This window comes from Rhinolophus hipposideros (assembly GCF_964194185.1).
Source record: "Rhinolophus hipposideros genome assembly, chromosome: 1".
Classification (NCBI taxonomy): domain Eukaryota; kingdom Metazoa; phylum Chordata; class Mammalia; order Chiroptera; family Rhinolophidae; genus Rhinolophus; species Rhinolophus hipposideros.
In genome coordinates, this window is record NC_138047.1 from 8,529,637 (window position 1) to 8,552,411 (window position 22,775).

At 40.2% G+C, this 22,775-nt stretch overlaps 1 protein-coding gene across 24 annotated transcripts; it reads right to left on the bottom strand.

The window, feature by feature from the left end:
• Positions 1-3,692: 3,692 nt before the first annotated feature.
• ATP5F1C (ATP synthase F1 subunit gamma) lies at positions 3,693-22,748 on the bottom strand. 24 transcript variants are annotated; one of them, XM_081053594.1, is made up of 12 exons: positions 22,576-22,661; positions 20,831-21,306; positions 19,467-19,575; positions 14,367-14,401; positions 13,735-13,866; positions 11,423-11,627; positions 10,726-10,869; positions 10,543-10,607; positions 9,192-9,347; positions 8,590-8,686; positions 5,742-5,778; positions 3,693-5,122 (listed from the first exon to the last, which is right to left on the bottom strand). In XM_081053594.1, exons 3-11 carry the CDS (start codon positions 19,490-19,492, stop codon positions 5,772-5,774), a joined length of 867 nt encoding a protein of 288 aa, XP_080909720.1. In that variant the 5' UTR covers positions 19,493-19,575; positions 20,831-21,306; positions 22,576-22,661; the 3' UTR covers positions 3,693-5,122; positions 5,742-5,771. The 24 variants fall into 24 exon arrangements, with proteins under 24 accessions (XP_080909720.1, XP_080909719.1, XP_080909721.1 ...); XM_081053593.1 differs by lacking the exon at positions 20,831-21,306 and having other exon boundaries at positions 22,576-22,712; XM_081053595.1 differs by lacking the exon at positions 20,831-21,306 and having other exon boundaries at positions 19,467-19,540; positions 22,576-22,710.
• Between the last annotated feature and the right edge of the window lie 27 nt (positions 22,749-22,775).

Sequence of the window (22,775 nt, forward strand, 5' to 3'; positions counted from 1 at the left end):
CCCAGAAATATTCAGCATGTATCTCCCCCAAACAAGGACATTTCTCTACATAATTATATGTCACAGGTTCAGTTCCCCAGGAAGCCATTTCTGAGCTGGAGATCAACCCACAGGTGGTTTATTCAGGAGGGCTCCTGGGATCACCACCTGTGCAAAGGAAGGGGCTTGCAGTGCGCTTTGAAGGAGGCCTCAGCCAATCCCATAGGGAGCTCTAAAGATGGGCTGACCCTTCAGATTTGTCCTGAGATGGCACAAGGGGGCTGGACCTTTATATTCCTGAGTTGGTTAGGTCCTTGTGTGAGGCCTTCCCTGAAAACGGTATGTGACCTTAGGCAAAAGTGCTCTCTGCAGCAGAGGCAACTCCAGGGGAGGCGGGAGTCCTTCAGTCCTGAGGGGATCTGAGCACTGCATTACAGTGTTCAGTTCAGTCCTAGTCTCATCGGGCTGCCATAACAGAAGACCACAGACTGGGCCACTCACCAACAAAACGTTTTTCTCACAGTTCTGGAGACTCGAGCTCAGGGTGCCAGCATGGTCAGGTGAGGGCTCTGTTGCGTCCTCCTAAGATGGAAGGGGCTAGGGAGCTCTTTTATAAGAGCATTAGCCCCATTCAGGAGGGTTCCACCGTCATGACCTAATAATCACCCCCAAAGGCACCACCTTCTAACTCCATCACATTGCAGTAAGGGTTCCAACGTGAATTTGGGGGGTGGGGGGGACAGGACACAGACGTTTAAACCATGCAACTAGGTTCCACTCCTTGTACCCTCAGATCCACTTCTTGGTACGAGTTTGAGGAACAGCTCAAGGTCGATGGACCACCGACATTAGGCAAGAGTACCAAGAGGCGCCCAACCAGATCACTTGGGTACCAAACATTCCTCCTTGTCCCCATTGTGTGACGGCAGCCTGATTTCCCGAAGATTAGGGTCAATTACTCTCTCTGCATGCTAGCTCCTGGCCTAAGTGTTCAGGTGGCAACTGTAGCTGATGTTTCAGTGGGACTCCTTCTGTTTCCCCTGGTGAAAAAAGTCCTCCTTTGGGAAATAAAAACTATCAACCTGGGGAAGCCAGCATTGCAGAGACAAGACAGTTTCCCAGGTGGGTCCCTGGGAATGATGGTAAGTGATGGAACTCCAGCTTTCACCGTGTGTCATCTACCCAGCACCACAGACGGGTCATTGACTTAAAGTGGATGTGGCATCCTGGGGACCACACCCCATCCCCACAGGGCATTGTCCGTGAGCTAGTGCTGCTCTAGCGGGCCTTCAAAGGCCATTCCATGGCTCTGCCAGGCTGCCGGCTTGAGTGGTATGGTAGGTGACATGACCGGATTTCACAACCATGTGCCCACTCCCAACCTTTGTTGTCACATGGCTCCCTAGGTCTGACACAGCTTGATGTGGAACACCCACTACATTACTGAGTAGAAAAGGCAAATCTGTACCTAGAACATGTGCCTATTCTTATCAAAACAAATGGATTCCGTTTCTAGGATGCACAGGGCCACGGTGGTCAACATGCCAAGTAGCTGGTCAGTTTTCTTGGAGTGTAGTTGGCTCAGGCTGCCATAGCAACATGACAGACTGGGGGGCTAAAACAACGGGTTTATATTTTCTCAGTTCTGGAGGCTGGAAGATCGAGATCGGGGTGCTGGCGGATCCATTTCCGGGGTCCTCCTCTCTTCTTGGCTTGAAGCCATTTTGATTTCTGAACCTTGTGACGTTTTTCTCTGACAGCGTTTAGGTCTTTACCTCCATTGCTCTGAAATGTCACGATGATCTTGAATGAGCATTCTTGGACAAGTCTTTGCACACTTGTATGAGTACTTCTTTAGACTATTAGAAGTGGAATTGATGATAAACTGTGTACATCTTAAGCTTAATAAGCACTGCCAAATCGCTCTCAAGGATTGCAAACTTGTACTAACAGCATGAGATCAATCCCCCCTACTCTCTAAAACTGTCTTTAACAATCTGATGGGTGAAAACACAAGCTGACCACTCATTCATTCCCCATTTTAAAAATTGACTTATCTTTTTTTCTCACTGAAATGAGTTCTGTGCAGTGTCATAAACCCTTTTGTCAGATTTTGCAATTTAAACTTAGGGAACTTTGAGCACCCTGTTGGATAAGAATGCGCTATCAGTTTTCCTACTTTCTTAAATACAATCTGATCATATAAAGGAAAGGAATACTCAGTGTGGGGAAATGGTAGTATTAGAATTTTTGTACTTCTACTAGTTCCTTATAGACGCAGCACCAAGTCAAGTCTTGAGAAACAAACACATTGCTTCAACAACCACCTATAGAGAAGGTAGTTTTATATGCAGAGACCAGGGGTTAAGAGCCTAGACTGGGGCGAACTGGGTTAGAATCCCAGGTCAGTCTTATGGCTGTGACCTCGGGCAAGTTCCATAATCTTTGTCTGATCATCTGTGGAGATTAAAACAGTACTTAGGTTATAGGGTTGCTGTATTGAGTCAGTATTTGCACAGTATGTCTTACGTGACATGGGGGAATGTTCTGATTAAATGTTGCCTGATCTATGTAAAAGTGATCGTCAGTTCAATAGAGACTATTTATGCTCTTTTAGGTATTGGCACTTGTCAACTCGGAAGATACAATAATTAAAACATTTCTGCTAGGATCTTAGTCTTGAGCAAAGACAAGCAAATAATGAAAAAATGTGATAAGGGTTGTAATTGGTGAGCACTCAACAGGGATATTCCGCCAGCCATTTGAAAGGAGCTGAGGGGACTGAGAAGGCTGACCTGCCTGGAGAAGTGATATCTAAACATTTCCCATAAACCAATGACCAACAGTAGAAATTAGAGAAGAAACTACTGGGGCAGGATAAAACTGGAAAGGTTATCTGGGGCAGGATTCTGAGCACATCATGCTATGCACTTTAGACACATAGAAAGGAGCCTTGAAGAGTGAGCTTCAATTTTTTGCCCAAGTTATGCTTCCTCTTTCTTCTGCTAAGTGTTGTAACAGTGCAATTATAATTAAAAAAATGTTTGCATCAGTAGAGTTTATTACATTCACGGGCTATCGTGTTTTCTCAGGAAAGCAGAGGGAATCCAGGACAGCTACGTAGTTGACAGAGGACCACCTGTAGATTGGAACATCCCATACTCGGGACAACCCGAGGCTGTGACCACCAGGGCCCCCCCTCCTCTTCCGAACCTGAAGGAGTATGCCTCGGTCAGACTGACAGATTGTTTTTACTTATGTTGAATATGTGCTAAAATTCCTGCTTTTCCTCCTCCTACGGTCTAGAACATTCCATCTGTCCCCAAAGAAGTATTCTGGTAGCCTGGAAATTGGAGGGGGGCCAAGGTGAGTTTCGAAGCAAAATTAAAACCGCAGTATCCCATCCCCTGCGGACGTTCGGGAAAAGGTATCTGGCACTTGGCTCCCACTGCAGCCTGCCCAGCGCCTCGCTTGTGGCCAGCTGTTCCTCACAGCCTCTCCCACTGGCCCATCCAGAAGTGGCTCTTACAGAATTCAGGAAAGCTAGAAAACGACCACGCGTCTGTTCAGTTTGTCTTGTGGCAGCCTTCTTACAGTGGCAGCATTGCTCTGTACTCGTGCTTCCTAATCAATTTTTATCATACTCTGTTCAGTTAATCTTTATGAATAGTTGTTGGCAAAATAAAATATCTGGAGAATTCTTTCTAAATATATTATTTATTTCATGGTTTTTAAGAGTAATATACGTCAAACTTTTAACTAAGAGTGGGTTTTATATTTCCATATATTTTATTTTTTTATAGTTCTGTGGTCTTTTGGAAAAGTGTATTACTTTCGTAATAGAAAAACTAAGTTCCCTATTTTAAACAAATAGGAAAAACCCTGAGATCCTGGCATGGAACTCGTTGTATGGAATCAGCTAGGCATCCAGTTATCTAAATGTGAGTATGGAGTTCTAAGAAGTGCTTAGAAAAGATATTTAAAAATTTACTTTGGCTAAGTCTATGCCTGGCGTTCTATATCTCACATATGAGAAACAGCAAATGACTCCAGGCGCATTGTTACTTCATTGTTGGCTGTTCTTTGAAGGTTTCCAGAGGATGGAAGCCTGGGCTGAGGGTGTGGCTTGTCGCCTCTTCCTTCCACCCCGACCCCAAGGAGGCCAGACTTTCTAAGATTGATTCAGAAGAGACTCTTCAAATATCTTTTTACAAAAATAACAAAAATTAATACCATTTCCCCGAAAATAAGACCTAGCTGGACAATTAGGTCTAATGTGTCTTTTGGAGCAAAAATTAGCATAAGACCTGGTCTTATATTATGTAAGACCGGGTCTTATAATAAAATAAGACCGGCTCTTTTTTTTTAAAGATTTTATTGGGGAAGGGGAACAGGACTTTTATTAGAAAACAGTATGTACTTCCAGGACTTTTTATTTTCCAAGTCAGTTGTTGTCCTTTCAGCCTTAGTTGTGGAGGGCGCAGCTCAGCTCAGCTCCAGGTCCAGTTGCCGTTGCTAGTTGCAGGGGGCACAGCCCACCCTCCCTGCGGGAGTCGAGGAATCAAACTGGCAACCTAGTGTTTGAGAGGATGTGCTCCAACCAACTGAGCCATTCAGGAGCTCAGCGGCAGCTCAGCTCAAGGTGCCGTGTTCAACTTTAAGTTCAACCTTAGTTGCAGGGGGTGCTGCCCACCATCCCTTGCGGGAGTCGAGGGATCCAACTGGCATCCTTGTGGTTGAGAGCCCACTGGCCCATGTGGGAATCGAACCGGCAGCCTTCGGAGTTAGGAGCACTGAGCTCCAACCACCTGAGCCACCGGGCCGGCCCCAAGACGGCGTCTTATATTAATTTTTGCTCCAAAGGATGCATTAGAGCTGAATGTCTGGCTAGGTCTTATTTTCTGGGAAACATGGTAGTAGCATGTTAATAGCTTTAAATATTTTAACATCTCATTTTGAAAACTATAACTGTTCTTATATACTAAGAAAGACAGGAGTTTTTTATTGTAAGTTGTTTATTGTAAGATAATTTACAAATATCTTGCTGTCTTTGGTAATTTCAACAATTAGACCAACAATTTCTTCTGACCAGGACAGCAGTAAACTAAAACCAAAATTAACTGGCTGAATTTTCCTTCTTTACCTGAAAAACAAAGTACAGAACAAATAAAAATCAATCAATACTTTTTCTGAGAAAATAATGACATCAAGAGATAATACATAGTTAAGTGGGGTTTAGAGAACTGACTTTACCTAACAAAATGGTCCACTACAGGTAATGGTTCTCAGGTTTTGGTCTGGGGACCCTTCCACAGGGTCCGTGAGGGTCAGACTATTTTCATAATAATGTTATTTGAGGGTTTTATTCTCATTCTCAAGAGTATACGGTGGAGTTTTCCAGAGTGTGATATCAAAACGGAATGGACAAAAATAGATGAGAATCCAGCTGTTTTGTTGTTGTTGTTGAGTCAGACAGTCAGGGGTCCCAAAACCATAAAGTTTGAGAACCACCACTCTTCACCAATCTATACTTAATATCTCAAAATAATTCTAATTCTCTATCCTTAAGGTTTATTTAACAAGTCCAAGAACAAAAGCCCCCCAGCATTACCCATATGCCCCAACCAGCTGGCTACTGTAAACAGACCTAGCAATCTAAACCTCTCAGAACCTGTGTCACTTGCTCAGTTAGCTTCAGTTACAGCTGGCGGGGTGTCTTTTCTCAAGGGGTGTGGGGAGAATGTGAAAGGTCACCACTTTACCTCTTGTCTGAGGATGAAAGTTGATTTTCATTAATTCCTAATTATTGTGTTAAAAGAAAAAGACAAACACAAAACAAGCTGGTTAAGAAGCAATCCATGCTAGTTAATCATGTCCACTTTCCAACTAAAAAACGTCGTTTATTTCCTCACTTGTTATTTTGAGTACATCACATACTTACCAAAATACTCCTTGAAAACAGATTCAGTGATTATTATAAAAAAGATGTATTTTAAATCTGATTACAAGCAATAAAACCATGTTCATGCAAGTAGGCAAAACTGAATATATGATTAAAATCACTACTTTTTCTATACATATAGCATACAATGTATTTAAAATTTTTAGGTTGGCAACTAGTACTTGGCACCTCAAATACTATGATTTATTCATGCTTTTTAATTTTATTACTAAAAAGCCAAATGTGTTTCTGTTAAATATTAAAGTCTTCACCCAGAATAACCGATAGGTTAGAGAATATGCAAGTCAAGTTCATTCATATAAACAATCCAACTTTGGGACGACACAGCTAATTTTTTATACAGGATGTGGACAACCTTTCTAGAAAGCGAAAATTTATTAGTCAATTTCCAATTATTGGAATTCTTTTTTTAATTCTCAGTTTTTATGTCCTAATCACCCTCTCGTCCTTTCCCTTGATTTTGCTACTTCATAGTCAGGTTTCCCACATTCCTAATCCAGAAAAACCCTGGTCCTCAATTCTGCGGAACTCGTGCCCCCGCATTCCTTTCTCAAGAGCAAAAGAAGAAGCTTGGTTCTCTGGATCTCACAGCCCTGAACCTTCAGAATGCAGTTGTTTCCCTCAGGCCTTCCCTCACTTGCCATCCAAGAAAACAGACGACAAAACTGAGCTGCAGAGTATCTTAACCAAGTTTATCAAGATACTAAGTGGCAGGGCCACTGATTGTCGCACTGCACTCTATGATGCTAAGAGAACATTAGTGACCAGGCTGAGAAGGCTTAGTCTTGACGTGTCATCTCAGAAAGCAGAGTAAGAGAAGAAAGAAGCCTTAGGCCAGCAAAGCCGATGAACCAACTAATAACTTTGCGGATGGTCTCCATCATTTTTGTCTGGCATTTGCCCCGTTTCTGTCCTTGAGAGACTATACTTAAGGACAACTTTAAATTTCACCTTAGTGATAAAGCTTTCCCTGATTCTTAAACATGGACCTACGTTTTCGCACACTCAATAAAATGTTATTCCTCTCTCTTCTGAACTTCCAGTTCTTAATATACTTATGGCATGTCATTCAAGTCACTTAACATTTATTGAAGAAGTATGCCAGGTGACACAGCTACAAAAGTGAGAAGACGTGGTCCCTCCCTAGTGGCAGGACCACAGAGACAAATAAAAAATCAATTCCTAATAAAATGTAAGTGCTGAGAAAAGGAAGCACACAGTGCCAAAGAAGAGTTACCCTCCCCCCAAACCATGCAGGAGGCTTTTCTGGAGGAAAGGATTCTCCCTGCTCTGGAAGGACGAACAGGAGTCAGGCATAAGAACCAAGGATACAAGGGGACAGAAAAATGGCATTTCAGGCAAGCGCACGTGCCACTCTGAAGGCAAAAGAACGTGATGTGTTTATAGAACTGGCAGTAGCTTAGTGTGGCTGAAGCTCAAGGGAAGTGAGAAATGGCAGTGGGAAGTGACTAGACTACAGGTTCACATGTGTCAAGCCAAGCGGATTTTTCAGGATTATGTGAGAGAATGGGCTGTCATCTTCCTCATACCACTCTCTCACAGGGTCAGCAAATGTTTTCTGTGAAGGGCTAGATAGTAAATAGTTTAGGCTTTGTGGCCATATACTGTCTCTCTTGTTATGAGCCATTAAAATGTGAAAACCATTCTTAGCTCTGGGCTGCAGTGTGCTGCCCCTGTTCATTCTACTGCAGTTTCTAACATAAGGTCCGTCTTCCCTGTTAAGGCTGTGAGCTCTTTGAGGGGAAATACCATCCCCATCACATCCTCAGTGCCTAGCACAGGGCCCGGCATGTCAGAGGCTCCCAAGACACATCTTTTTTAATTCAGGAGAGGAATGATGACAACGATCTGCATTAAGTGGGCAGAAAGGGGGAAGAGTCAAGGGCTTTTAGAAAGCAAAACTTAGGGAACTTGGTGACCAGTTGGTAAGAGGGGAGAAAGAATGAGTCAAAGATAACTTACTACACATTTTATCCTTCATCACAATTATCTGCATTTTTTTATCCGATTAGAACATAAATGCTTTTAACACTGCGCCTACCCAGCATTGTACTTTGCATATAGTGAGTGTGCAGTTTAATAACTTTTTGAATAGAATTCCCATTATCTTAACCCTGGTTTTACAAACATTAACATGTAGGCAACGAGAAATTTTCTTGAGGAAAGTGGTACACTATCTTATGATACTGATATAGAAATTTCAATAATTAAAAGATTCCTGGACCCTATTACCATTCAGCGATTTACAGATTTATGTAAAACCAAACCCAAAACCAGTCCTGTAACTCAGAAAGTTTGGTTTATAATGGTTTTAAGTTCCAAAGACAGGTTTTATAAATGATAGTGAATTATTCACATCCTCATTCCAAAAGCTTTAGGAGAAGTGGAAACTACCAATATATAGATTTCTAAAAAGAAGAAACTAAGCCTGAAACAACCAGAATAAACCAGAGATCTCCTTTTCACCAAATTTTCATATCCTAAGAACAAGGTTACAAAATTAAGCAATGGATCATTTATTTCGTCTTTAACAGACAAAACAAACCCCCAACTCAAGCATCCAAAGGTTAAGTCAGCAGACATGGAGATGAAAACAAACTCTCTAAAGGGAACCTGCAGTTACTTACAGGGCCGCAGCACCCGAGATGATTTCAATCAACTCTTTTGTGATGACAGCTTGGCGAGTGCGGTTGAAAGTCAAAGTCAATTTGTCAATCATCTCAGCTACAAAAGAACAAAAGACAGATAACAAAATCTAAAACTAGAAAAGAATAACTTCTTTTTTAACGTATCCATAGATATATGTTGCTTAATTTAATAATAAGAAATTCTGTTCTTTTATTTGGGGGGTGGGAGTGAGGATGACGGTAGTGGGGTACCAAAACTGGCCTCTTGAAACATTTCAAGAAGATACTTTTAAATCTTCCATGGGATATGTTTTCAAAGTACTGGCAGACTTACTGCCTAAGAAATAATAATACCCACTTCCTTTAAGGCAGAGAGTATTATTTTTCTATCTTTTCAGAAGACCAAATTCAAAGAAAGACGGTATTTGGTCAAAAATTTCACAGAACCAGTAGCAGATCCCAGGCCCAATTCCTAGCTCTCTTGCTTCCTGGTCTACTTAAAGAATGGTCATGTTTTTCATGGGAGGGTCTCAGACACGCTTTCCTGTGTCTCAGACAGTTTCCTCTCAGCCACAGTTTTCTCCGCAATCCACTGTGCTTACAAGCATTCTTGCTAGCGTTGTCCATGGCCGTCATCCTGGCGCTCTGCTCACTCGTGGTGGATTCCTTTAGAGAATAGTAGATGATGTTGGCCAGACTGTATTCTTGGTAATTCTGCAGCACGTCAGCATCAATGTCATCGTAGATGCTCATGCTCTCTGTTAAAACAAGTGATAAATATCTTTGAAGCTATACAGTACAAGAACGATTTAATCAAAACAGCTTACTATTATAAAACTCCTTCATAATTACAAAGCAGAAGTAAATGAAAGATAGGTCAAAAGACTCATTCCTAAGCTTTCCATCTATTTCCACATCGTAAATTACAGCCAATTTTAAATGTACAAAGCATTGGATATTCTACTTTATATTCTACATTTCACAGTTATGAAGTCTTCTAGATAGCATCTAGCTGACTGCCTGGCACAAAGCCAGCAAACAATCAATAAATGGTTTTTTCAATAAAGAAATTAAGAACTGAAAGTAGTCTAGTGTAATACAAAAATTCCAGTTCAGCCTTTTGATGATTGGAGAAATTGGGAGTCAGTCAGTCACGCTTCAGAGAGGGAAAACTTTTCCACGAACATGGAAGACTGGGAAAATTTGAGGCTGATGTGAACTTCAGTAATCAGGTGGCAGAAATTTCGCAGGACACTCCAAAATTCATTCATTTGGGTAAAGCCGTGCAAACAGTACTATATTTCATCCAACTTAAGATGCTATGGATTATAAACACATTTGATGTACCATTAAGAAAGAAAACAACATAGGCAATTAATAATGACATGCCACTGACTGGGAGAAAAACCCCAATTTGAGGCATGTTAAAAATGTAAGAGTGTACATCTTAGATGAAATATGATACACAGAAGGGAAAAATGCGTTAGGAAAATAAAATCAGGTCCAGAGTATTGCTTCTAGGATGCTTCACTGAGCAATGGTGACTTTATTCAAGCAACAGAACAGAAGAACCGACTGGGTCAATGTAAATGAGCTGTGAATTTATTCAAATCTCTGTGCTAGAGCTTCGGACTGTATTGCAGTTAGGTACACTTCACACACAGACTGCAAAGCAAATTTCTAGCTAGGCTCTTCAGTCCCCGAGGACAGAAAACCTATGTAATGACGGCCCTCAACAGATATTTATTTGTTTAATTAATGAAGGAATGGAGTAAGTCGAAAAACAACGCATGGATTAAAACATCACGGAAGCCATTAATAGTTCGTGATAGAAACGGCCCAAAGGCATTTCGTTACCGCTGAAACAGGCCAACCTGACAAATACTATTTTCCTAAATGTCCAAATCTCTCCTTTCTACATGGAAAAATACTTGCCATACAAAAACTACTTACCAGCACTTGCAATGGTATTAAGGGAAAAGATGGGCTTTTCGTCTGTCTTATAGGAGATGACAGACCTAGAAATGACAAAAGCAAATGTAAATTTCAAACTGATAACTTTTCAACTGTTAAGCAGAGTTATTTTAAAATATAAACATAAACATAAAAAAACTTTGATTTCTAAAATTTTCTTGCCTGAATCGATTAAAGACAATAGATCCTTCGTCAAATTCATATCCAGAATTTAATAATTCCAGGGCAATGACTGATGCATCTCCAAAAGTAGGGGGTTTTCTTCCCACTTCTTTGAATGTCACCAGGAACTGGTCAGAATGAGTCCTACAAGAAAAGGAAGAGGTCACCTAAAATAGTGTAATAGTATACTTCTGCTAAAAAAACACAGGGAACAAGAAATAGTATTGCTATGGATCAATTTTTTTTTGGGGGGGTTGTTCACTAAATTAAGTATTCCACCCATTTGTGGTGATTCCTTTCCTTCAGCACGTGCAACAAACTAAGGACCAGTAATCAGGCCTTTCTTGTTTTCTATTTCTCTGTGCTGTTCTCTCTCTCCTTCTAATCCTAAGTTAAACTGTTGTTCATTTCGGACATTCCCAGGCTATGATAGCTCCTTCGAGTTCAGTTCTCATTTTTTAAAATGTCAGAGGCTTGTGACATTCCTACTGCATTCCATGTATGGTTTGGATGAAAAAACAAAAGACAAGTAGAGAATAGAGGAAATCTATATATTCTAATGTGCTCTGGAAAAACAAACAAAAATCTCTTGAGTATAAAATAGGTAACCCAAACGGGCACCTTGCTTAAATAAACTATCAAAGAAACTTCCATTTAGTCATGCTGTCACCCTTTTAAACAAACTACGTTAAATTACCTATGAAGTATACCCCTGATTTTATCACCAACTCCAACAATCTTCACTTCTTTCCCGGCTGCTGTGAGCGTAGCCACCTCGCTTTTGATCTGCTTAGCAACCGAGGAGTGGATAGCCCCACAGAGCCCTCGATCTGAGGACACTCCGATAAGGAGGTGTTTCTTCTTGTCTTCAGGCCCCTTGATATCAGCCTTTTCATACAGAGCTTAAAAACAAACAAAAAGAACCAAGAATTTTTTATATGTAATTTATACGAAATACAATAATAAGCCCTAATTTACAAAACAGCGGGCGGTTTTCAAAACGATGCATTTAAATTTAGATGGCACTTGACTAACATAATCAAAAGCGCCCATGTATTTATTCCATTTACAATCAGGATGAAAAGCATCTCTATATGACAAAGGTTCCTAAGAGCCCATTAATGGCCACTTTATCTTAAATATGGACTAAAAGAAACCTCTAGTACAATTAAAGAACTTGTAAAGAGGCCAGAATTATAGAGGTACCAACTTATCTAGATATCAGACTCCAAAAGAATGCAAATCTTCAGTGTACAACCAAAAAAGTACAAAGCAAATATTTACCAACTGCTCATATAATCTGCATTATCAAGCTCTTATAAAAACTGTTGATGATAAAATGATGCCACTTTATTTTGGGGATTACTTTAACAACCTCACTTTGTTGGTCTAATTTTCTAAGAAGCAGGGCCAAGAGAGGATTCAGCAGGATGCAATGAAATATACGTGGACTTTACTAGGAGAAATGACTGAGAGAAAACAGGAAGTCAGGAGAGCCATGATACCACCATGCAGGTCGGAGCAGTGGGAAGCAGAGAGAAGAAAGGGTGGGTGGCAGCTTTGCTGACCACTGTGCAATTTAAGGGAAGTTCAGCAAGGCTGCTGGGAGCCCAAGTCTCCCAGGAATATGCCTGCCTGCGTCCAGCCTGTGCCCAGCTGCTGACAGGAGCAGTCCACCGGAAGCATGGCCGGGTCACAAATGCAGGATGGGCTTCCGCAGCTGGTGCTCACTGCAGTTGCAAGGAGCATCTTCGTGGCCGCCATATCCACCCATTTCAACAAATTCCTGCCACTACCCTTACAGAGCCATGATTCTCAGATTTCAATACCCGAAGCCCCCCATACAAATCAGAGAGAATACTCAACTCCAAAGTTCAGTGGAGTGGGGAGAATATTTCTTTTAAGTCTCTTTATATTTTATAATGTACAGCATAAAATGCCTGCTTTCCATTTTTAAATATTTTAAATGATTAGTCATTTACAATATACCAATTAGTATTTTTTTTTAGTTTCAAGGACTTTATAGGAGCTGACTGGCAGCCTCAACTTGGATTTTTAGTATTTCACCACAAATACTCCAATCAGATATCTCAGCCAGTTTCTTCTTTATTAGACAACTTTGTGGTAATAGACTTTGGGAGGGAAACAAATGTACTATACCTATTCATGTCAGCAAGAAAGGTAAACAGTACAGTGACTTTCCTTTTTCACATCAATATGCTAGAGTAATTACCAACCAACATTTACTGAGCCACCAAATAGATGCTTAGAATTGTCTGGGCAGAAAAGGAGACTCATGAGAGCAAATGGCTAGAGCTGAGAAGGATTGCTAAAATCTAACTTGCCAACTCTACTCTAGTTGAAACTAAGTATGGCATTTTAAAGCAAGAAGCCATTTCCACTGAGGCCTTGTGCTCTATGATTTTCTCATGCAAAATTTCTTTAGCAGTGTAAATGCATATTTAAAAACTATGGAAGAGCGCAAGAAAACCACTATACAAGATAGATAATTTCACCTTCTTTACAGTTGATGTATAAATACTGTATTTATTTTTTTTAAAAAAAACCACCACCACCACAACAAAAAACCACTGCACTCATGTATTCACGAGCCATATCCATGCTCAGTAGGTCAACCCTCCACCACGTCCCCCTCTGGCAGTCCTAAAATACCACAATTTCACAGGAAGAAATCAAGCATTGGAATTTGACGCAGTTTGTTTCTAAGTACTTTTGGTGGTACACTGAACAATCTAGGAACCTTAGGAATATTTAAAAAGTTTGGTATGTGACCTTGGTCAAATTACTTGTTGTTATTGTGCTTCAGTTTTCTCATTTGCAAAGCAGGACTCTAATAGTTCCTCCCCTCATAGGGCTGCTGTGAAGAATGAGAGCATGTAAAATACTCAGAATTGGCCTCCCATTGTGGGAAGCATTAAATACGTCCCTAGTCGTGATCTTTGTTAAATACGTACTTCTCCATAACTGTGCATTACACGCCTCTCTTACCCAGAGATCCTGTTCCATACACCCGAGCTGGCTTCAGCTCCCTCTCCGCTCGGGCGTATTTAGCTGCCGCTACCATTTTCATAGACTTGGTAATTTTCTGGATGTTTTTGATTGACTTTAGTCGCCTGGTAACTGAAAAATAGAAGTGCTGTGTTAAGATACAAGAGCTATAATTTTATTTGTAAATTTACTGAAAACTTTTCTAAACTGCAAGGTAGAATAATTAGCATTCAGCCCATCACTTAACGGCATGATGCTAAACTAGGCTTAATGTCAGAATGAGTACTAACTAATAAAAGGTCAAACCTAGCTGCTACTTAGATCAGACAAGCAAAATGACATTAGAGAACAGTAAATTATACATTTATAATGTTAAACGATATTGAAAATGGCCTTTAACCATATATTCTGTAACATTTTATATTTACTCAAATAGTTTAGCTTTTCTTATTATCATTCTACAGATAATAGAATCAGCATGTGAAACAAGTTCAAAGTTCCACATATGATACAGATTTATTTTATCAGTTTTGACCAAATAGATAACGGGCTAAAGCAGCATATTTTTGAAAATATTTTTAATTGTCAAAATTTAGTTTTTCTTATTTCACATATTGAGATCAAGTACTTACTATCTTTCAAAGTTGCCATATTTCGAACTTGGATCCTGAGAATAAAGGTTTTAAAAATATTTTAATTTTTTGAAAAATAGCTCCATTATACAAGAAAAACATTCAAAGTTAATGTTTATTTAAAGAATGCCCCATAGAGAATCATTCAAATATAGAACTTTCAATGTGTGTGTGTGTGTGTGTGTGTGTGTGTGTGTACACACACATACCCGGGATGCCAAAAAAAAGTACACATTTTAAGATATGTTATCTATGTATTACTTTTCGAAGTTGAATTACAGTAGCAATCAAATGAATGCTAGCCGTCATTCATTGCATTACAATTTTGATACAGTTTTCCCTGCCTTAAAATGTGTATACATTTTTTGGCACCCTCTGTATTTTTAAATTCCTTAATACTGATACCACATACTTTGTCAAAGGCCTTATTTTATTTACCCAACTAACACAAACCTTTCACTGAACTCACAGGGCATTCACTTGCTCTGTTCCCACCTCCATGTCTTGGCCTGTACTGTGTCCCCAACAGAAAAGTCCTTTCCCTTCGTAGGGTATCCAACTCTCAAGGTCAAAAAGCTTTTCTTGATTTTCTCAGTTCACCAAAACCTTTCCAAATAACTCTTATACATCCTAACATGATGAAATGTGTGAAAACACTGTTTATTTAAACTGACTCTTAATTCTTCCAACTCAATTCAATAAACAGTTCAAGCAGCCACTGTCTTCCAGAACATGGTCTCTAATCACAAGAAGCATACTGTTATCTCAGAAACGAGATTCATGAAAACTTAGATTGACATACAATTTACATTATTCTTCTATAGTCTTTAAAATAAAAGTGCCAATGTATAAGAGTCAAAATGATGTGACTTAAATGCAATGTTAATAGAAGGTAAACATGAGAGGATGCCCACTCTAATGGGGAAGACAACATGTTATCAAATATAAATGACCTTTCAGCCCTTAAATCTACACAAACTACCTATGTTGCCTGGGAGAATCCAAGAATCAGTAAATTTGTGCAGAAAGAAGGAGGGCTTAAGGAGGGCATTCCCAGGAAGGGGATAGTTTTGAAGCTGGAGACAAAGGATGGGTTAGTAAGTTCAAATATTATTTGATAGGTAGTAGGGAAATGATAAATGTTTATAAGTCCACAAATCAGTTTAGTTTTTCAGTGAAGTATCTTGGACAGCAGTGAAAACCACAAAATGACATTGGAATCCTGATGACATGGGGACTAAATAAGGGGCCACTGCAGCTTCCAGACAAGAGAAGAAACTGGACTGAGATGTTGGCAAAGCAACAAGACTAGATTTGAGAGCAACTTATTAAGAGTGAAAAGGAAAACGATAAGAATGACCCAAAGTTTTCTAATTCAATGACCTGAGTGGACAGTGTTATCATTAACCAAGATAGATAAACTGGGTGGGGGTGATATCCCCTGAGATAATGAATTTTCAATATGATATAGTTAAACAGACCATGCGACCAGGTGGAAATGTCCAACACTTCTGAGAAACATGTAACGACATGTAAGAACACGTCCAACATGTTCTGAGATTTGAGATGCAGATTTGTAACTATCAGTAAACGTGGTAGTTGATGCCCCAATCCCCCCCCCCCAAAAAAAAAGAAGGAAAAAAGGAAACAGATCAGAAGCAGAGGGATCATTTCTAATTCTATGAGCCCAGCATTAGCCTAATACCAAAGCCACATAAATACAGTATAAGAAATGTCAATTAGAGAACAATATCTTCATAAACATAGATGTAAAAACCCTCAACAAAATATTAGCAAATTGAATCCAACAATGTGTTAAAAAGAATCATACACCACGACCAAGTGGGATTTATTCCGGGTATGCAAGGGTGGTTCATCATTCCAAAATCAAATACTATCCATCACATCAACAGGTTAAAGAAGAAAAACCATATGATTAACAGATGCAAAAAAAATATTTGACTAAATCTAACACCCTTTCATGATAAACACCTCTTAGCAAATTAAGAATAGAGGAGAAAGTTTTCAACCCAATAAAGAACATTTACCAAAAAAAATCCCTATGGTTTACTGGTGAAAAACGAGCAGTTTTCCCCCTAAGACTGTGAACAAGACAGGGATGTCCTCTCTCACCACTCCTATGTAACATCACATTGGATGTCCTAGAAGATGCAATAAGACAAGAAAAAGAAAGAAAAGGTATACAGACTGGGAGGGAAGACATAAAGCTGTCTTTGTTCATAGATGATATGATTGTCTATGTAGAAAATACCAAAGAATCAGCCAAAAAAAGAAAAAGCCTGGTGCTAATAACCAACTGTGGTAAGGTTGCAGGATACAAGGTTAATATGTAACAACAGCCAATTGCTTCCTTTTATACAAGCTATGAACAACTTGAGTTTCAAGTTAAAAACAACAGTACCACAGACTGTAGACTTAAAAATGGTTATGATAGTTTACATATATACAGGTATTTTATCACAATAAAAAACATACAAAAGACGTATGTATAAATCTAACAAAATATGTATAAGATTTATATGAGAAAGACTACAAAACTGACAAAAGAAATTAAAAATCTAAATCAATGGAGAGAAATCCTATATTCATGGATAGGAAGATTCAATGTTGCTGAGATTGCAATTCTTCCCAACTTGATCTAAAGACTCAATACAATACTAATAAAAAAATTCAGCAAGTTATTTTGTTGTTATCAATAAACTAATTTTATCAATAAACATTTATGTGGAAAGGCAAAACACCCAGAATAGTCACCACTGAAGAAGAATAAAGCCAGAGAACTGACACTATCTGATTTCAAGACTTTACTATAAAATTATAGTAATCAAGATAGTGTAGTATTGGCGAAAAAATGGACAAGTAGATCAATGGATCAGAAGAGCCCAGAAATAGACTCACACATATACAGTCAACAGAAGTTTGATAAAGGAGCAAAGATAATTAAATGGAGAAAGGATACGCTTTTCTTCAAATGGTGCTGGACTACTGTACATCCATATGCAAAATATTAATCCAGAGAATAACCCTACACATTTCACAAAAATTAACTCAAAATGGATCAGAGATCTAAATGTAAAACACAAAACTTCTATAAAAACCTAGGTGCTTTGGGTTTGGCTATGAGTTTTTAGATAAAACACAAGCATAATCCATGAAAAAAAATTGATAAGCTGGACTTTATTAATTTAAAAAACCTCTGCCCTTCAAAAGATATTGAGAATGAAAAGACAAGCCACACGCTGAGAGAAAATATTTGCAGAATACTCAACAATAATAAAGATGACCCAAGTTAAAATATGGGCAAAAGATTCTAACAGACACCTCACCAAGATACACGGTGGCAAATTAGCATAGAAAAACATGCTCAGTATCATGTCATTAGGGAATTGCACAAAAACTTATCATAAAACCAACACAAGTATGTTTATAGAAGCTTTATTCATGATCGCCCAAAACTGGAAGCAACCAAGATGTCCTTCAATGAGAATGAGTGGATAAACAAACTGGTCCATCCACACAATGGAGTACTATTTAACAGTAAAAATAAATGAGCTATGAAGTCACAAAAAGACATAAAGCAGCCTTAACTGCATATTGCTCAGTGAAAGAAGCCAATCTGTAAATGGCATATACCCTGTTTCCCCGAAAATAAGACCTAGCCGAACGATCAGCTCTAATGTGTCTTTTGGAGCAAAAAATTTATATAAGACTTGGTCTTATTTTACTATAAGTCTTATATTAATTTTTGCTTCAAAAGGCGCATTAGAGCTGACTGTCCAGCTAGGTCTTATTTTCGGGGAAACAGGGTATGTATTGATTCCAAATACATGACAGTTCAGAAAAGACGAAACTATAGCAATAGTAAAAAGCTCAGTTGCTAGGATTTTCGGGAGAGATTTTTAGGGTAGTGACACTATTCTGTATGATACTGTAATGGTAGGCACATATCATTATGCATGTGTCCAAACCCATAGAACTGTACCACAAAATGAGTGGCATTAATGAAACTATGCACCTTAGTTATTAATGTATCAATAATGGTTCACTAACTGTAGAACATATACTACACTAATGCAAGATGTTAGTAAGTAGGGAAATTGTCCAGAGTGGGGTGGGGGTATATGAAACTCTGTACTATATGCTCATTTTTTTCTACAAGTCTAAAACTGTACTAATAAAGTCTCTTAATAACTTAAGAAATGAGGTTATGAAATGATATGTGATCCTATTTTTGTGATATGTGTTTATGTGCATAAAAATAAGTCTGAAAGGTCATAACCAAAAGTTATCTTTAAAAATCTCTTCACTTATACATCTTACTACTGGTATTACTCAACCAAAGGAAAATAAGGAAAATAACAGAAAGGAGACTCTATGGACAACATTAGGTTTAGTTATAAGAATGGATCCACTAGAAGAAACGACTAAAGCCATCAAAAACTGACAAGCTCTGCTATTTCAAGTATAGGCGTATATGACATAATGACCATTCCCTGAACATTTTCCCATAGTGGCACTTGAGAAGTGACCCTGTTGTTTGGATGACTTTCTTTTTTTGGTGTAAACTTTTTCACCCCCAACATTCTAAATATATAGATTATAAAGAGTGACATTTGGACATTATGGTTTTAGGCAAACAGTCTAATTTAACTGATACAAGTTTCTAGTCAGAGAGTATGATAGGGAACAAATTTGAATTGCATGCCATATTTGGATGAACACAGAATGACCACATGTTTCTGTAAGTATCCCAGACAAGGTAGGATCTTTTGTGATTCTTTATGCTGTGCACATGCCCTAATTTCCCGTTTTGAAGTGCTCTGATGCTCAGCCTTCATTTAGTTCTAAAGATGTCAATCTATGTTGCAACTTTATTTTTTAAGTACAATTTGAGTACACAAAAACCATAGCTTGTTTTATCTAATGAATATACAATTTTTGCAAATGAAAAGATAAAGTTCTGAATCAGTTTTATGTTCTGGAAAATTACATCATACCTCAAGAAACATTCAGGAAATTATTTGAGAAACCAGAAACGTATGAAATACAGTGGGTGGGAAAAATTAGATTGTGGATTACCAGTCTCTCCTGTATTTATACAGCATTGTCAGAAAAGCTGAAGAAGGCAGTGGTGGAAGGAATCAGCGAGGTTGCTAGATGAATGATTTATCAAAGACATTACAGATGCCTGAAAGAATTTTAAGGAGCATATAAATGCAGTATAATATAAAAATTAAGGAAGCAGCAGCAGCCACCAATTGTTAAGGAAAACAAAATCATGATGTGTAATTATAACACAGAATGCCTGCGTGCAAGTCCATCACCTGTCCCTCCACCAGAAAATAACTCCCTTGCACTTCTTCACCAAGACTCAGCCCGCGACTGAGTCTTCTTTGGCAATAAAACTTCTTACATTCTTACATTCTATAATAAACCTTCTTACAGTCTATTTTATACAGTAGAAACTGTAGTTATAAACTTGGTCTCATTTTTCAATTGATACGTCTGGGTCCACAGCAGCGTATCTTCCACTGACCTCAGTTCTTTACAAATACTGACTCATTTAGCCCTCACATTCACCCATTAATTGTGTAGTATTATTATTACCTCCATTTAATAGGTAAGTAATATCAGTAATATTAGTAATATCAGACACTGAGTAACCTGTCTAAGGTCACACTGCCAGGTGAGTGGCAGTCAGGATTCAAAGCCCAGGAGTTTGGCTCCAGCCCACCTCTTGTACCATACATACCTTGCTGCCTCCCGTTTTGTACATCTGCTTTCTCAGCCTCAGGTGACAATATCTGCCTTTTCTCTCCTGAAATGCCATCTCCCTTCCTTTTCAATGTACATATTTCAATTTATGGCCACTGCTGTATTATAAAATAGTTCAATTTTAGAGAATGTGGAATACTAGGGAATAGAAATGCACTGTCCCCTAATTTGAGACAGAAGAACAGAAACTTTTCCCCCCAGATTTCTTATTTCCATTTTCTTCTATGCTATTTTTTAAAAATACAGGTTTAATATATAAAAATTTGGGGTGTTTTCTGATCCCTTAAACAATTAAAATAATTTCATCATGATTTTAAGTACGACTCATGTTTAGTTAAAACTAGCATGCTAACCTCCCCGAAACAAAACCTAACACTGACAAATTGTACATTTCAAAGCTTTCAATAACCAAGAGAACCAAGGAAATGCCACTTGGTTCTGTTAAAGCAAAGGCATTTTTCTTTCCTTTCAAATTAATTCTGTGGAGTGTGAATCATTAATATGGTTTTCATTTCTGAATTTAAAAGGCAATTATAATGAATGGGAAGCAAAGGGGCAGCAGAGGCAGTAAAGATGTCAGGCACCCAGAGTGATGGAAAATGTGAAAAGGGGACAGAATATGCTTTCCACAGAGGAACATTGATGGCTAATGAATATCCATAACCTACCAATTTAAAAACAACATTCCAAAGGGGTGAAGATCAGAAGCATGACCTTTATTTGCTGATTGAGGTTCCAATTTAAGGTCCTGGCAGTAGTTTTCACAGATTGAGAGTGAGCTCATCGTTAAAACAGCTCTTTATTAAAAGATCTTCAAATTGTCTTACAGGGTTTTAAAAGAAGTTATTTCCACAGTATTATGTAAAATACTTGTCCTCATTTCAGGAACTCTGCATTTAAAGATCAACTTAGATACCACTTTATGGTTCTAAAAATAATGACCATTAACATGAATGGACAGCAAGACGGGAAGGACAGGAGAGCTGACTGCTGAGCCTCAGTGCGTCCATGAACCGCTCCCCGAAGCAAGACCACGTGTGTCTGTTCACCACCACATTTCAGCGCTCGCCGCAGTGCCAACCTGGGGCAGTACAGGCACCTAACAACTGTCAGGTGTCTGCCGAGTGATTACCAATGGCACAATCTGCACGACAGAAGTCCACTTGTGGTGAGTTCTTAATTCCCACGAATTTCTTTTTCAGTATTAGGGAAAAAAATCTGACTTCCAAGGCAAATCCGTCAACATTTTTATGTAGCTATTTCATATGACAATTAATTTATTACCCTGAAAAGCTTGTCTGTTATAAATTCTTGGCTTAACGAAAACCACACCTATTTCAATGAATGACTTACAGTCCCTTCACACACATGTGGATACAAACACCGTTTTTGTAGCATCTTAGAATTCTTCTCCACTGTAAAAACGGGGAATTGCTACAGACTCCAGCTAACAACCCCCTTAACAATGAGTCTGAAATTCTCCTAGATTCTTGTTCAAGATTCTAGCTTCAAGACACTGCATCCTATTATACGGGACCACCACAAACCAAGCTTAACCTAGCTACTCCTAGGCCTTCTAATCTGCAACTGTGTTCAGGAACCAAGGGTTAAAATCCTTACAACGTGCACAGCAGTTGACAGACGGCCCTTAGCTGCATCTCCTCCTCCCCTTCAGGACCTTGGGACAATTTCATGACCTTGCAGGGTTACTGCCTCGGCTCGGTGTCTTTCCCTCCCTCGCCGACTGACGGGTATGTGCGGTCCCTCCGGCACCCCAACGACCAGCAGCCCCCGAGGGCACGCACTGGGTTCCCCGGGGCCCAGCAAGGCGCCTGCGCCGCGGGAGGTGCTGCCTGAACGTCGCGGCCGAAAGGACCAGCTCGCGAAGGGCCACCGCGCCCTGCCCCGGCGCCCGCAAACCCTGCCCTGCACCGCTGCGCCTCAACGGGAGTCAAGGACACGGAGAACACTTAACCTTCCCCGCGACCTCGCCCAGGGCGTCCCCTCCCGCCCACTCTGCGGCTCCGGGGAGAGCGCGCGACACTCGCCGCCTGCCCCCCCGCAGGCGCCCCGCGAGTGCTCAGCAGCCGGCTGGAGCCGGGACCGCCCCGAAATTCGGACGAAGGTCTCCACACCGAGGTCCCAGATGACCACTCCTCGTGGCCTTCACCCCGCCCCACGCCGCCTCAGGAGACGTGGCGTGACCGACAGGTCCGTCCAGTCCCTTCGCGCGCCCGTCCCGATCGGAGGCGCTTCCTGCAGCCCGCGCTTCCCGGGGCCTCCGGGGGACTGGAGGCCGAGCAGGCCCTGCAACCCCAGTTCCGTCCGACTCGCTTCCACCCGCTTCCTTTTCTGCCCCACCGAACTCTTCCATCCCTCGCAACCCTCCCGTTCCTACCGCAAGCTGCCATACCATTGCGGCTGCACGGCCCAGGCCGAGACCCCCACGACGCCCGCCCGAGAAAACATGGTGGTACCGGCCCAAGCTGAAGGTCGGTCAGACAGGCCTCGCCGCGCATGCGCAGGAGACTCCCCACGGCCCCTCCCCCCCGCTTTCTCCTTCAGTCTCGCCTGTAGCCGCCAGGCTGAGGTAAACCTCGCGAGCGTTGGGGG